We start from the raw sequence: 15,589 nt of genomic DNA on the forward strand, positions 1-15,589 counted from the left end.
GGCAGTTGAGAGAACAAATAATTTACCAATTGTAAATTGAAACAAATGAGGAAAAACTCTGAACAATGTATTTTTTTAAATTGAGAATGTTAGGAAAGATCAATGTCCAATATGTAGTAATATGAAGATAAACACATTTTAAAATATATATTTGAGTGATTATGGTGTAAAACACTGCTGCAGTCATTAATATATCTACATGGTTTGGGGCTATTGGATGCTCAAAATGAAGTGATGGGAAAGCTGATTCATCTCATTGGTAATTTGATCACAAGGATGTTAATGTAGTTATAGAAAATGTATTTGTAAGTGCTAATAAGGAAAAATTGAATGAGACTGAAGTATTTTAAATGGTAGAAAGTAAAAGTTATAAAGTCTCATTAATGATCAGAAAACTGTTTAAAGCACCTATTATTCATTTTTAATGTTATAAAGAGTCTAAGCAAGACTCTCACTGTGGGAATATGACATAGCAATGATCAATTTGACTTGTCTGCAAAATCCAAGAGAGTTATGTCTCAAAACAAAAAGAGAAAAATAAAAGGGAGGGGATGTTTGTCTTTAAAACAGATACCTATTCTGCTATGCAGGATTTCATGTTTGATCAGACTGTTTAGGTTCAAAATGTAGATCTGTGCTTAATTACTAATAAGACTGAAATGTAAATTGTAAATCAATATTATTCTTTGTTCATCTTGGGTCCAGGCAATTTTAAACTGGGAGGTTGTGTTCCTGAAAGTTGTAAGTCAAGCTATGATTAATCACATTTTAAAAACAAGCAAAAATATGAAAATGAAAGATGTTCCCAACCAGATGACTAACAAGTGACTTTTTTATGAGATGGATGACAAAAACTACATTTAATCAATTATATATGATATCCCTATGTATTCCACAGGATCAGACTTTCTAAATTACATAAAAATAACCAGGCTAACATGATATGAAAGCACATAAAACTGCATTTTATACTGACTTTAAAGAGCTCTGATTTCAATAGTATAGACCATCCCTCTACCAACAAAGATCCCTGCATGCTTTATTAGATGATTTTTGTGATTTGCTAGGGTAGAAAAATTCATTACCCTATAGCCAAACTGTTGATGATACAAAAAAAAAATCTAGCTCTCATAAATGTAACTAGCCTAATCATTGGATGGCAGATACAAAATTAATTACTAGATCCACATTTGAAACATTTCCATCTTGGTAAAGAAAGAATGAAAACTCTTTATTAATAGGGATTATTAAATCCTCTATTTCACATAAATTTATTATCTAGCCTGCTTCCAATATATTTTACTTTTTGCAATTTACTAAACCAACTCTAGGACTTCAGTCAACAGACAGGTATATAGGGGAGAGTACTAGACTTGGAGTTAAGAGAAATGAGTTCAGATTCTGACTCTGATATTTACTAATTTGTGACATATGTCACACCTATAAGCTTCTCTTGTCTTCAGTTTTCTCATCTCTGTAACTAGGACAAGGAAATATGTGAAAGGAATGTTTGAGTAAATTACTTTGTAACTTTTAAAGTACATTTAAATATGAGTTACTGTTATGACTATTCTATTGATAGCTTTTTTTGAATCCTGGCTATTTTCCAAATTCAGTTATCCATTTAAATTCTGTGTAATGTATAAATTTGAGAAGATTGTCATTTGTTTTCTAAGTTATGGACGAAAATTTTCACTAGCATAAAGCCAAAGAGAGATCTTTGGGTCATTCCACTAGAAAAATTCCCCCAAATTGAGAGAGAGTCATTATTTGCTGCTCTGGTCTGGTTATTCAAGAAGTTCAGTATGTACCTATCCACTAATGTTAGCTATCCACTAACTCTGCATTTTACCCACAAGGATTTTGTGATAAATGTTCTTGATAGCTATCTATTATGGACTTTGTCAACTGCCTTGATAAAATGCAAGTATGTTATGTCTATGGCATTGTCCTTATCTAGAAATTCTGTCAAAAATATATCAGTCTAAAATGCCCTATTAAGGAAACTTGTTAAAAATGAACTAGTCAACAGCCACGTTATGCAATGACTATGATTGCTAAACTGAACCCTTCTCAGCATTACGAGGATCTATAACATCTCAGAGGACTCAGGATGGAAAATTCTGTCCACATCCAAAGAAGGAACTATGGAAGTCAAATTGCTATCACTTATTTTTTTTTACCTTCTGTTGAGTTTCATTTCATCTTTCTGATGGTTCCTCCTATTGGCTTTAATTTGTACTTACAACTTCACTGATGTGAAAATATGTTTAATGGGTATGTAAATGTAAAGCCTATATCAGATTGTGCACCATCTTGGGGAGGGTGGGGGAAGGAAAATGGAGAAAAATTTTCAACTCAAAAGCATATGGAAAAAATTAAAAATTAAAAAATAAAATTAAAAAATGAACTTAGTCTACAAGAAATTATTTTTATGTGATTTTCTGCAAGCTGCATAGTTTGTTACATTTTTGACTTTAGGTTTTGGCATATTATTAGTATGTTATAAATCTATTTTGATCAAAGGTTGAACTAAAATATTTAAATATGCTCCTTATTTTTTATAATTCCATTTTGCCTTAAATATTTTAATTATGATAAAGAAATCAATCATTTTAATGTGCTCTGTCATATAGCAAGAGTATCATTTAATGCACAGGAAGAAGTATTTCACTGAATAGAACTCAGAGACCTGAAAGGGTCAATATAACCTCCCTACAAAAATAAGCATCTTCACAATGCTGTGGAGCTTTTTTTTTTTAAATTCTTATTGCACATTGTCTCTTTACCCCATCTTAAAACAGACATTTTATTGATTTTGTTTCCTAGTTCAATTTTGTGGGGAAATTGCTCGGACCAAGAGGAAACTCCTTGAAGAGGCTACAGGAAGAGACAGGTGCTAAAATGTCTATCCTGGGGAAAGGATCAATGAGAGATAAAGCAAAGGTACTGAACTTTGATTTTGGTATTTAACACATACAGAAGGTTAAATGTCATGTGGATTGCCAAATTTATATTGCTGCTCTGAGCTTCTCACTTTGAGTCTCTCATTCTTCCTTCTGAGCCCAGTTTCTGTGCTCTCTGCTGTCACCATAAGTCAATGATTCTTCTCACTTCACCAAGCACATACTTTCCCCTGCTTTTTTCTAATTCTGTGTGCAGATTACTATCCAATCTTTTTTGTCCTTTTCTGTGTTTTCTTCAGGTTTTGCTTGGTTTCATTTTCTCTAATGCCCTACCTAGATCCCTTTGCACTGTTCAATCACATCACATAATCACTTCCATTGTAGCCTTCTCCCATTTTTATCTCTTTGCTTGCTTCCACTTTGATCCTCTTATCTAAACCAATTATTTTCTACTTATCTACAAATCCAAGAGAAACTGACTTCTTTCTTGAAATACTTAAGCCTGTACAACACTTCCCTTCCCACCCCCCAAAAAAAAAGGTTAGCCAGGCAATGTGACAACTTTATAGATTTTCTATCTGCTAGCTATATTTTCCCTCATCTGAATGCTGTAATAAACTGATTCATGTAGTAATAGTATCTTTCTGTTTTTTTTTAAATTCAAATACTTCAATAAATAGTGATTTTGTTTTTCCTCATCAGCATTTTCAAAAATTGATTGTAATGAGTGATTTACAAAGTAATCTGTAATTATAATATTGAAATCTTTATTTTTGACTATAGAACTACTTAAAAGTAGTTTAGTAATTTTTTTTTCCTTGAACTATTACAAAATGAAATGGATTTGAATTGAAGTTGTGTTTTTTTCCCCAATCAATTGGCATTAAAGAGATGAACACACCCTATGGTAAACATTTTAATTACAAGAAATCTGAATTTGAAGTTGTATCAAGGCACTGCAAAGGGACAAATCATTCTAAAGTTTAGTCAACAATCTTCCTTATATTATTTGGAAAGAAGGATGTTTGCTTACTAAAGTTTTGATTTATGTGGTTTCTTGGTTATTTTATCCTTACGTAGTTTTAGCTGTGGATCAACTCTTTGCCAGATTATTCCACCTCCCCCCTCCCATGACTGTTCAGTCCAACCAAGGCTTCTTCAAGTGGTGATAGTTATCATTGCCCACCTCGATGAACACTTTTTGTTTAATAATTAATTGTTGCATAGTAACACCTTATATTCATTCCTTAATATTCTGTTGTGTATCACTTTATGGTACATTTTCTACCCCTGGAATAAGACTGTACCAGTTCTCTTTCACATATTCCAAAGCAGAATTGGGAATATTCCTTTGTTACTTTATACAAATAGAAATGTGATAACTTGAATTTATACAAATTAATTTGGCAGTTTTACTGCATTTGTAATGCATGAATTGTAGTTCTTGTCTTTCTAAGAATACATTAGGTATATGAACAAATGTTTGCCTATCTGGCATGTAAAAAAGTTGTTTTTATTGAAGTTCTATTAGTTTTAATGTACTATTATCCCATATTTCTTGTAACCCTACTTATAGTTTATTACCTTGTACTTTGTTTATGTCCCAGTTGGCTGTGCTTTTAATGATTAGATTTTCTTTTTTCTACAATGTAAAGGAAAACTTCAGACAAGCTGTTCAAAATGACAATTTATGATTGTATATGATGATATGAAAATAATCAAACCAATATAACAAAAGAGTATCTTATGAAGACTCTTGAAAAGATGGCTTGTTAGAAGAAAGCACTTATGATGACTGAAGTTTAGACCTCTGTGCTCAATTGACTTCCAGTGGCATGCATTCTGGCTTCATTGGCCTTTTTATATCACTGTAACTTCAATATCCATATTCAGAAACAATCACCTCTCTTGCATTTAGGTCATTTGGAAATAAAATATTCTGTTGAGCTGAAGCATAAAATAAGAACCTGATGAACCCCCCTGAGAGATAGTACTGGAAGAATCTTATGCTTAAAAAAAAACTGTATCTAAAATTGTATTTTACTTCCTAGGGGAAAAAATGAATCCTTGAGAAATTGTCAGAATATTTCATGCTAAAATGAATCAGTTAGCAGATATTCTACATATGTTTATATTGTGCCAAAAACAGTGTTAGGCACTAAGAGGAATAAAAAAAAGTCCAAGAAGTGATGACTGTTTTCAAAAAGTTTATACTCTGTTTCAACTTCCCTCCTTTTCCTCAGTTGTCTTGCTAATCAAAGAAAGTATGATTGCAAGATCAGGCATTAGAGGGAAAACCAAAACATTTGGTCAAATCTGACTTATGGAGACTGACATAAAATTCCAAATGTCAGCAAGTTTTAGCCAAAAAAAATGATAACGAAGGGAAAAGTTTTAGGTAGCTAATAACAATGCAATCTTTAGGCCCTGGAATCTTAGATTTAAGGAGTTTTTTTTTAATTGTTTTGTTTTCTTCCCTTCCATTTTGTTAAACAAAAAAAAACAAAATAAAACCAAACAAATCAAAAAACAAAAACAAAAGCAAAGCACTCAAACAGCCTGTGAGCAGAGAAATACATAGACACAAAGGCTTGATAGTGATAGTTCCTTCATTAGAACACTTACATTCTGTGTTCCATTTACCACTTAGCCACAGTCTTGACAATGCTAATATGCAATTCCAGTGTTTTCCATTTATATGATGACGTGTCTCCCATTATCAGATCAATGATCATACATTTTAAATTGGTTTGGTGGGGGAGGAGAGTCAGCCTTGCAGAAAAGTAGGGAGTAAAATATAAAAGAAAATAAAAAATATATAAAGCAAAATATAATTTTATATTAAAAAATTCTTTAAAAACTGTTTAGACACATCAGGAAATGAAATGGCAGCAGAAAGATTTCTTCAAAGCCCAAACCCATTGTGCACCATATGGCCAGCTTCTTCAAAAGAACCAAGCAGCTGCATGCTTCACTGGCAGTTTGCTCCTGAGGAGTCTTCTGGGGTAGCTTGCCATAGCTTCGGAACTAGTGTTGCTATTTTTAGTGGTGCTGATGGCTAAGATTGGTGAGGAAGAACAGACAAGATGCTGATTCAATGGACTTCTGTTTGAATAAGAAAATACACAAAGAATTTACATCATACTACCCTAAGACATTGGGTAGATAGATGGAGGTGGGAGGAATGATGGAAGTATCTGGCATACTGAATTAAGAGAAGCTATCACATGAACTAGTACTATGCAATAAATTGGGAGATAGCATGACAGAGGAGAGAGCACTGGATTTGAAGTCTGAGGACCTCGCTTCACAGCCCGATTCTACTAAGTACAATCTGATGACCTCGGCCAAGGCATAATCTCTCTGTGCCTGTTTCCTCATGGATTTGTACTTTATAACCTCAGAGGTGACTTCTAGGTCTTAATATGTGCTTCTGTGATCCAGGTTCAATTAAGGCCCCAGCACTGACATTAACTCACTTTGGGTGAGTCAGTTAACTTATCTGGGCCTCAATTTCTTCATCTGTAAAATGAGATTATCAGACCAGATGATATCAAAGATCCTTCCCAAATCCAAATCCATGATCCTATGAGAGTAGAACTAACTAGTTTTATTACTATTATTATGGGTAAAAATAACACCCAAACTTTGATTCTTGAACCTGATTCATGAAATAAGAGGATGTTGCCTTGAACTATGAAAATGTCTTTAAAATATAATCACTTGTAATGCTAATAGAGAATTTTGTTTGCAAAGTAAAGTTCAAGAGTTTTCCCCTTATTTATATGTTGGTTTATGCATAATTTTGATCATAATAATAATTATGATATTTCTCTGACACACATTTTGAAAAGCTCTTCATTCACAAAGCTCTATAAAATAGATAATGTTGCCAGCCTAATTTTCCATACTAGAAAATTGAGATACTACAAGGCTAAGGAACTTTTCTATTATGATAGAGGTGGTTAGTGTCTCAAAATACAGCAGTATTTGCCTACATCAAATGAGTAGATAATTTATATTCATGTGTGTGTCTATGCATATACACATATACATATATGTATGCATGTGTATGTGCGTATTTGTATACCAACATACATGCATGTATTTCCAGCTCTAGTCTCACATCAACAATTATTGCCTTTTAGATATTTCAAAATAGATGTCCTGGAGGCAGCTTCAGCTCAATATGTTCAAAATTGAATTTATTTTCTTTCCAACAAAATCTATTCTTCTTCCAATTTTTCCTGTTCCTTTAAAAGGCACCACCTTTCTCCCCCAGACTCTCAGATCTGTAACCTCAGCAGTAGTATCTTCTAATGCTCACTTTCCCTTGCTGCACATATCTAATAAGTTGTCAAATCTTGCCATTTAAATTTTGATAGTGTCTTTTCTATCTGCCTCTTCTCCACTCATACAGCAGTATCCTTCATTCAGGCCTTCATCCCCTCTTTCCTAGATCATTTCAACAGACTCCTAGTTGTCTCAAGTATTTCTTATATCAGTTTACCCTACACACTACTTTTAAAGTAATTTTCCTTAAGTGCAGATCTGACCATGTGTCTCTTCTACTCAATCAACTCCACTGTCTTCTTATTGTCTCTAAGATAAAACATAAATCCCTCTGTTTAAGTTTAAGTTTAAGTTTATAGTCTTACTGGACATCATTCCTTCTGTCTCACTGTGTGACCCAATCAAATAGGCTTTCTCTCTATTTTTCATTCATCACACTCTGTTACCTTTCTCAGTGCCTTTGTATTGACTTTCTTATATCCTCCACCCCCCTTATCTTGTCTTCATGGCAACCCTCTTCCTTTAAGATGCAGTTCTTAAGCTTTCCCTGATTCCTCCACCTGGCGGAGTCTGCCTTGCCAAAATGCTTTGTATTTAACTGTTGTAATGTATATACTTTATATTTATGCTGTATTTCTTTTTACTTGTACTTGTCTCTCCCATTAAAATGTAACAGCAATAGTAATCATTTCATTCTTTGTACTTGTGTCACTAGTGTCTGACAAATAGTAGGTATTTAATGCATGCTTGTTGTTTTCTGTTGTTGTTTTCTTAATCTAGGCTTTTGTTTTCTTCAGTATGGGACATCCTCAGTGGCAAAAATATTTCTTCTCAAAGGATAAGATCAGCAACTCATCTATAACTTAGGATCTTAGAAAGTTGCCTGAGACATAAAGAGGTTAATTAACTCACCCTTGGTCACAAAGCTAATGTGTCAGAAGCATAACTGGAACAGTGGTAACTCTAAAGTCAATATTCTACCCATTACAGCACACTGATTACATTTTTATTAATCAGTTTTATTTTATTTTCAGTTCCAAAATCTCTCTTCTCATGTCCCTTCCTCCCCTCCAATGAGAGATTAGGAAAAAAACAAATTAAGAGAAACATAAGCCATTACAAACACATATAGTCAAACAAAATAAATTCCAGGCTTAACATTGAACAAAGAAATATGTATCAACATGTATTCTGGGTCCATCACCTCTCTATCTGCAGGTGGTTAACATGTCTCATTCTGGAATTGCTATTGATCATTACAGCACACTGACTCTCGTAGACATCAAGATAGCTATAGAGACTGCAGAAGTGATTTCATTAACATAGGAAACTCTTATGTGATCAACTCCCTCTACCAATGCATATGGGTACCTTCTCTGTAATTTAGTCATAGAGAGCTGTGTAGGGTACTGAGAGATTAAATGAATCACCCAGAGTCACATAGCAAATATATGCAAATATGTGTATGTGGGCACACACACACACACACACACACACACACACACATATACACACGTATATGTATACAGATACACACAAATATATGAGTATGCCTAGTATTCATGTTTTTTTCATTTATATTCCATTTGCTTCTTGCATGCATATGTTTCTTTTTCAGCGACAGTTATTTATTTTGAACCTCTCTGATTTTGTGACAGAATTGATTTTCTGTAGTAATGAAACTAAAATCAAAATCTCCACAGTAATGCTACTGTCCAGTGGCCTATGTAGGTGACAATTCTTGACCAGTCATTCATATTTTATTTGGCTTCAGAACTGTGTAATATCAGCCATTACCATATTTTCTCTAGTCCTGAAGGATTTGTAGCATAATCATTGCACGTCACCAAGGCTTACATTGCTGATATTGGACAACTCTCCAAAAGTTTAATATCCTGACTACAAAAGCAATTTGTACTCCAACAAAATGAGAGCCAAAGCACCTGGGATAGTATTCAGGCAACAGCCCTAATGAGCCTGGTGATTCCTTTCCTAGCAGCTATGTTTCTCTTTCAACTCTCCTCTCTCAAGAAATTAATGTCTATTTCTCTCCCTCTTCACTTCCTAACAGTGGTGTTACAACAAATGAAATAATTTTCCTGGCTACAGTTTGAGTTTTTGAAGAAAAGAACACTATAAATTCCAAATAATTAACATTTTATTTTCATTATATTGATTGGATGTTCCTCTGTTTCTCTATTCTAAGTGCTGATTAGGAAGGAGAATGACAGATTAAAAGGTTCTCAGGAGGGAGAGAAAACAAAGGAGGGGGCACAATGGCTGAGTTAAATTTAAGAATGATAGTTCTGTGTGAGGGGTAGAGAAGATTTTAATAAAAGAACTCACTAACTTGAAAAAGAAAAGAAGTTTGTGCATCAGCCCTTAATTGCTGGAAAGTGATAAAGACAAATGATATTGTGGGTGTGATGTGATTAAATAGTATAGGTGGGTGCTTCCATTTAAGTAAAATTCTATGAGTTATTCTGAGTTTAGCTGGCAAAAATTGTCAACTGTGTAAAATCATACAGGAAATGGCTATAAAAAGACTAAAAAATTATAGTGCATTATGTGCATGGGAAATAATCCTTTAAGCTTCAGCATCTTTGTCAAGAAAAGGACACTTTATGAAGATGAATAACTGGCCACTCAATGCAGCCAACAATGCAGATAAGATGGAAACCTAATGAAAGCCACAAACCTACCAGGCCTACTCATTTTCTCTGCACTTCTTATACCAAATCATATTCTAATGGTAATCCATCTGATGACAATAAAATGCAAGTTTGAAATATCATAATAAGAACTATCAGTTAAGTTAAAATTTTATTAATATATAAACTCTTTGAAAGAGAGACTGTTTTGTCTTTCTTTACTCAGTGCTTAACACAGGGCTTTTTTCATAGTAGGTTCTTCATAAATGACTAATGAATAGAATTATTAATTTCCTACTTCATTTATGTCTAGGCTAATTTGTTTTACTCATTGGATCTGAAGACCCAAAATTATGCCTCTCAGGGCTCATTTGTGCTATAGTAGAAAGAGCACTGCAATTGAAGACTTAGAAATGAGGTTCAAATCCAGGTCCTGCTATTTATTACCTATATGACTTAGGGCAAGCCACTCCACTTTTCTCTATTTCAGTTTCTTCTTTGTAAAATATGATGTGGGAAAGTTAATCTCCAATGTCCTTTCTAATTCACTATATTATGATTTCCTCCTCTTCCATTGTTAACATCCAGAATTGATGAAGAAAAGAACAAGATGACAGTGACTGATAAAGTGGCAAATAGAATACACCTTCCTTTGCCTTCAGTCTCTACTGCCCATACCATTTTTACCTACTTCAATGTATTATGGGGACAAGCAAGTGATGAAGCAGCAGGTGAAGATATACTGGAATCTATAGTCACATCTGTGCAAGCAGGTGGCATAAGCCATAGGGTTGTCTTCTCACTGGACTGAAGCAGCAATGGGATTTGGCAGCCCCCAGTGTGTCTGAGCAGCCTTTTTGAAGGACTGCACTGCTTACCTCCTGGAATATAGAAGGGGCTAAAAAAGGTGTCCTAAAAATTGTTTCACTCAACCTTGGCCTGCCTAGGTTGAAACACACACCTGCACACACACACACACACACACACACACACACACACATGCAAGCATGCATGCATGCACGCACACAGAGAAAAATGTACAAAAACTTTTGTAACAATGATTCTCCTCACCATTGTACATGGAATGTGTGCATGCTTGTGGAAAACACTCAATCTAATAGACATGGAAGACAAAAGGTCTTGTTTTGAGAGAACTCAGCAGTTATCACATCCAAATAGCATCCCTGAATGAAACAAGACTGGTAAATGAAGGCCAACTAGCCAAAGTCATACCTGGATATATGTTTTTCTGGAGTGGCCACAGTGATGGGAAATGTGATGAAGATGGCATAGGTTTCACAATCAAAACTAATCTAGTTGACAAGCTTGCATGTCTCCCAAAAGGACTAAATGACAGGCTCATGGCAATGTGATTGCCACTTGAAGGAAAGTGCCATGCCTCCATCATCACTCTGTGTGCTCCCCACATGGCAAACCCTGATGATGCAAAGAAAATTTTTATAAAGATCTGGAGAAACTCATCATCAATGTACCAAAAGAGGACAAAATTATTATTCTAGGTAACTTTATCACCAGAATAGGTGTGGACTATTAGAAATGGCAGGGAGTGGTTGGGAGGAATAGAGTTTGAAACAGCAACATCAGCACTCACTTATTACTAAAGACTTGTGTTCTCATGACCTTCTCATCACCAACACTGACTTCCTTTTAGTAAACACAATAAAACTTTGTGGATGCACCCTCACAGAAAACCTTAGCACTTAATAGACTATGTCATTGTGAGGAGAAGAGATGGGATAAAAGAGTGATGAAGACAAAGTGTGGGGCACTGTGCTAGACCAATGATAGACTTATCTGTTCTAAGCTAAACATTTGCATTCAACAATAATGACAACTTAATGAGTGAGCAGTTTGTTGCTGACTTGGAGAGAAGGCTAAGCCAACCCATGGTTGGCAACAGTGAAGCAAAAAGCAGTGGACAGCTTTCAGAGATATGGTGTACAGCACCACATTTGCTCATCTGAGTCAGAACACTCACAAACATCAAGACCGGTTTGAAGAAAATGATGGGGAACTTCAAAAGCTGCTAAGTGAAAAGCAAGAACTCCACAGAGTTTACCAGCGGGATAATTCATTCATGGCTAAGAAGGCAGAATTTAGTTCCATCAAAAGTAAAGTACAAGTGAAGCTTAGAGAGATGCAGGATTCTTGGCCCAGTAAGAAAGTAGATGAAATTCAGTTTTATGATGATAAACAATAAAAAATTGTTTTATGTTACCCTGAAGGCTATTTATGGACCAAAGACCTATGGTGTATCTCAATTATTCAGTGCTGTTAGAACCACATTGATTAATGATAAGGATATGATCTTGGAGAAATGGGCTGACCACTTCCATAGTGTTCTCAACAGACCATCAGTCCTGAAGCTGTTCTACCTAAGGTAGAAGTCACCCCCTCTCTAGCCAAACTTCCCGCAACAGTGCTTATATGGAGATTAGGTGAAGAGATAAAAGGACACTCTCAAGGTCTCTCTGAACAACTTTAATATCTATTGTGAGAAATGGGAGACACTGGCAAAGGACTATCCAGCATGGTGTGCCCACTTCAAAGAAAGCCCTGCACTGTCATGAGAAGTTCACATTTAGAGACATCTCCACCCCAAATGTTTATATGAACTATTTGTGCCCTACTTGTGATAGAGTCTCCAAAGTTTTTATTGGTCTAATCATCCATAGTTTGACACACTGTACCTTGGCACCAACATAGTGAAGTCATTTTTGTCCTCTTCAAGAGAAAAGAAGACTAACAGACCAATCAACTGCTATCTAAGCTGCAGCTGTATTTCATGGGGGTAAATGAAGTGATTATTCACTCACCATGATTCAGTGAAATGCTATCCATTTTTTTTTAAAGGGAAAAGATATCCCTGAATCTACTAATCTCCAAATACTGTGTTTGAGTACCTTCATGTGTCATGTGTAATGTGTTGAGTTAGGAACTAAGCAAGATACAAACAGAAATGAGATGTCATCCCATTCTTTTGTAGCTAGAGATGAGAGACATATGCAAACAGTTACTATATATTATAACATGAAAGTGACCTGAGAGATTCAAAGTGTTATCAGCTCAAAAGAGGCCATCACTCCTGGCTATGTATATTTGTGTGTTATTTATTTTTGGTAATGGAATAAGGAATAGGTTTCTGGGAAGGCTTCATGGAAGAGATGGTATTTGACCAGGACCTTGAGGCAACTGGACAGAAGGACATAGTCAATAGGCTGAACAACAGTTATTGAGATAAAGAGAACATACTGTTGTCATTGTTATGCTTCTCCAACCATCACTGAATAAAAATTAGCTTTTTTTTATCCTCAGCCTAACTCAACACTTATCAAAGAGTTAGGCTTATAAAACTTTAAAAAGAGATTAAAACAGAAAGAGACAGAGAGAATTTTTGTTTTAAGTGATCCTAAACTAGAGAATCCTGTGCTTAGCTAAAGTGTATAGTCATCACTGAATTAGATTCCAGATTTTGCCAGTAGCAAGAAGGTTCATTTTATTTGAGACTCATTTTTTCATTTATATGTTCTCAAAGTGTTTCCGAGTGTTTCAAAAGTTGAAAGGGCATATGATTTTCTCAGGAATAAGACTTTTATGAAGTATTTTCTTATAGAGAAGCATTGTTATGAATAACTGAGAATTATGCTGGACTCTTGACAATTTCAAATAATGTAGAAAGAAAGCTATGTTTTCTGGGTATGGCTAATGACAAACAGCAGAGAATATGTGTCACATGCACACATACACACACACACACAGACCCTTGCCTGTCAATGTAATCTCCAGGATAGGATAAGAGAACTAACTTTGAACTGCTTTCCTTATGAATTGTTTTAAACACTGTAGGCCTAGACAAGAACATAGTCCAAATTGGCTGAAGGAAAAATTAAATATCCATTGTCACAGTCTGCATGTCCATGATTGTCAGCATATTCAGTAATACATATTTTATACAAGCATAATTGAATCATATGATTATTTTCATTTACTTCTGAAAGTTTTATTAATGCCTTTTTATAAAGACGTATCATGGTCACTTTCTACATTCCTTAACCCAGTGCTTAGCACAGTACTTGTCACACAGTAGGTACTTACTTAATGTTTCTTCATGGGTGACATTTCCTGAAATCCTCCCTTGCAATAAGTTAAAACAGATGAGTGAAATTAACTGACATCTCAATGGACATTGAGAAACATTCTGTACATATCTTGTACCTCTCTACTGAGAGGACATATAGGGTATTAACTTTAAATAACTTTTCTTACATAATTCCAAATTTTATTCAATAAGAGCAGACCAATTAACAGCTCTTTTGTTAATGAATAATTTTACTTATCTTCCCATAGTCCTTTCAGTGATAACTATTTCATTTTTATATAACCTCCATAAAGTTAGGAGCTGCTTTATTATTGATGTCATTATTATGATGATGATTATTAGTGTTAATATTTTAATCCCAGTTAATAGCCCAATGCCTGGTACATAGTAGATACTTCATAAATTCTTTTTAAATTGAATAGAATTGAATCTTTGACAATTTGATAGGTAATATTTTTGTTGAGTCAATGGACTAAGATGCAGATATTCAAACAGGCTTCATGAAATTTGATGATAACTTTCAAGACAAGAATCAGAAAAAGGGAAAGATAAAGATGACTTCCCCAGTAACAAACTATGTAGATCCAGGATCAGGGCCATTTTATCAGTCCATGATTACTTTTTTTTCCCTATGTATCCCTGCTAAACAAGCATCAGTCAGATCCATTTTAGCAATCAGAATCAGATGAATTTGAATACAGAGCTGAATACAGAACATGAATACAGAGCTGCAGTGATGGTGTTTGTGCAGTCTTTTGATGGATTGTGTAGTGCCCCAAAGAACTATGAACAACTCTTGACATTAACAAGCATTTTGAGGGAAGACAGAACAGTCTTTTATGAAAAGGTGAACTACACTACATGCTATAACAGTTCTCAGTTGCTTAATAGACACATTGAAGTGCTATTGATCAACAAAATTGAATCACCCAAAGTAAATGATTTTTTTTTCAATTTCTTAGGAAAAACTACAACAACAACATGATTTCTTGTGGCAATCTTGATCTTCATTTGTCAGTACTTTGTGGTTCAAAATCTAAGTATTAGCAGTACAAATTCAGAACACTTTTGTTGTTGCTTATTTTTGTTTCCTTATTTCTTTCTCTTTTCAGCCAAAGAATTCAGTTGATGTGTATTAAGTAACTACTATTTATAATGCACTATGTTATCCTGAGAATATCTATGTGTTAGTACTCACTTAAACTCATTTGGGATATATTCATCCTAATAATAACTGTGAAAGCATTTATAGCTTTGTATGTTTTATATATCTCTTTAGGAGTTTTTAATAATGGGAGTAATACCATATAATCCACTTTGATTTTCCAGGCTCAGAGTTTTGAGCTGGACTTTAAATTGTAATGCCAGTCTTTATGCAGTCCTGCACGTGTGTTACTCAGATAAGGCATCCATAGGCTATTGAAATATAATCACCATCATCTCTTATTCTATTGCTACCAAGAATAAAAGCCAGCAACATGTGGCACTTGATTTAGAGAACTGGAAAGCTTCCAGCATCTTTAATATAATGTTTCAGAAAGCTTAATGCCTTGTATCCCTTTATTCTCAGTGTGGGTTTCCTTAAAGCTCTGATTTGCTGTATGTATGTAAAGGTAATA

General features: G+C 34.5%; 1 protein-coding gene and 1 pseudogene across 1 annotated transcript in view; both read left to right on the forward strand.

Moving 5' to 3' along the window:
- The window catches only part of KHDRBS2 (KH RNA binding domain containing, signal transduction associated 2), a 796,104-nt gene that overhangs the window by 316,375 nt on the left and 464,140 nt on the right, over positions 1-15,589 (forward strand). The window contains exon 3 of the mRNA XM_078155302.1: positions 2,830-2,946. Coding sequence (XP_078011428.1) covers positions 2,830-2,946 — 117 coding nt within the window. The remainder of the gene's footprint in view (positions 1-2,829; positions 2,947-15,589) is intronic.
- On the forward strand, positions 11,710-14,955 carry LOC144457952 (heme-binding protein 2 pseudogene; annotated as a pseudogene).

Source organism: Phascolarctos cinereus, unplaced genomic scaffold (assembly GCF_003287225.1).
Source record: "Phascolarctos cinereus isolate Bilbo 61053 unplaced genomic scaffold, phaCin_HiC Scaffold_5;HRSCAF=322, whole genome shotgun sequence".
Classification (NCBI taxonomy): domain Eukaryota; kingdom Metazoa; phylum Chordata; class Mammalia; order Diprotodontia; family Phascolarctidae; genus Phascolarctos; species Phascolarctos cinereus.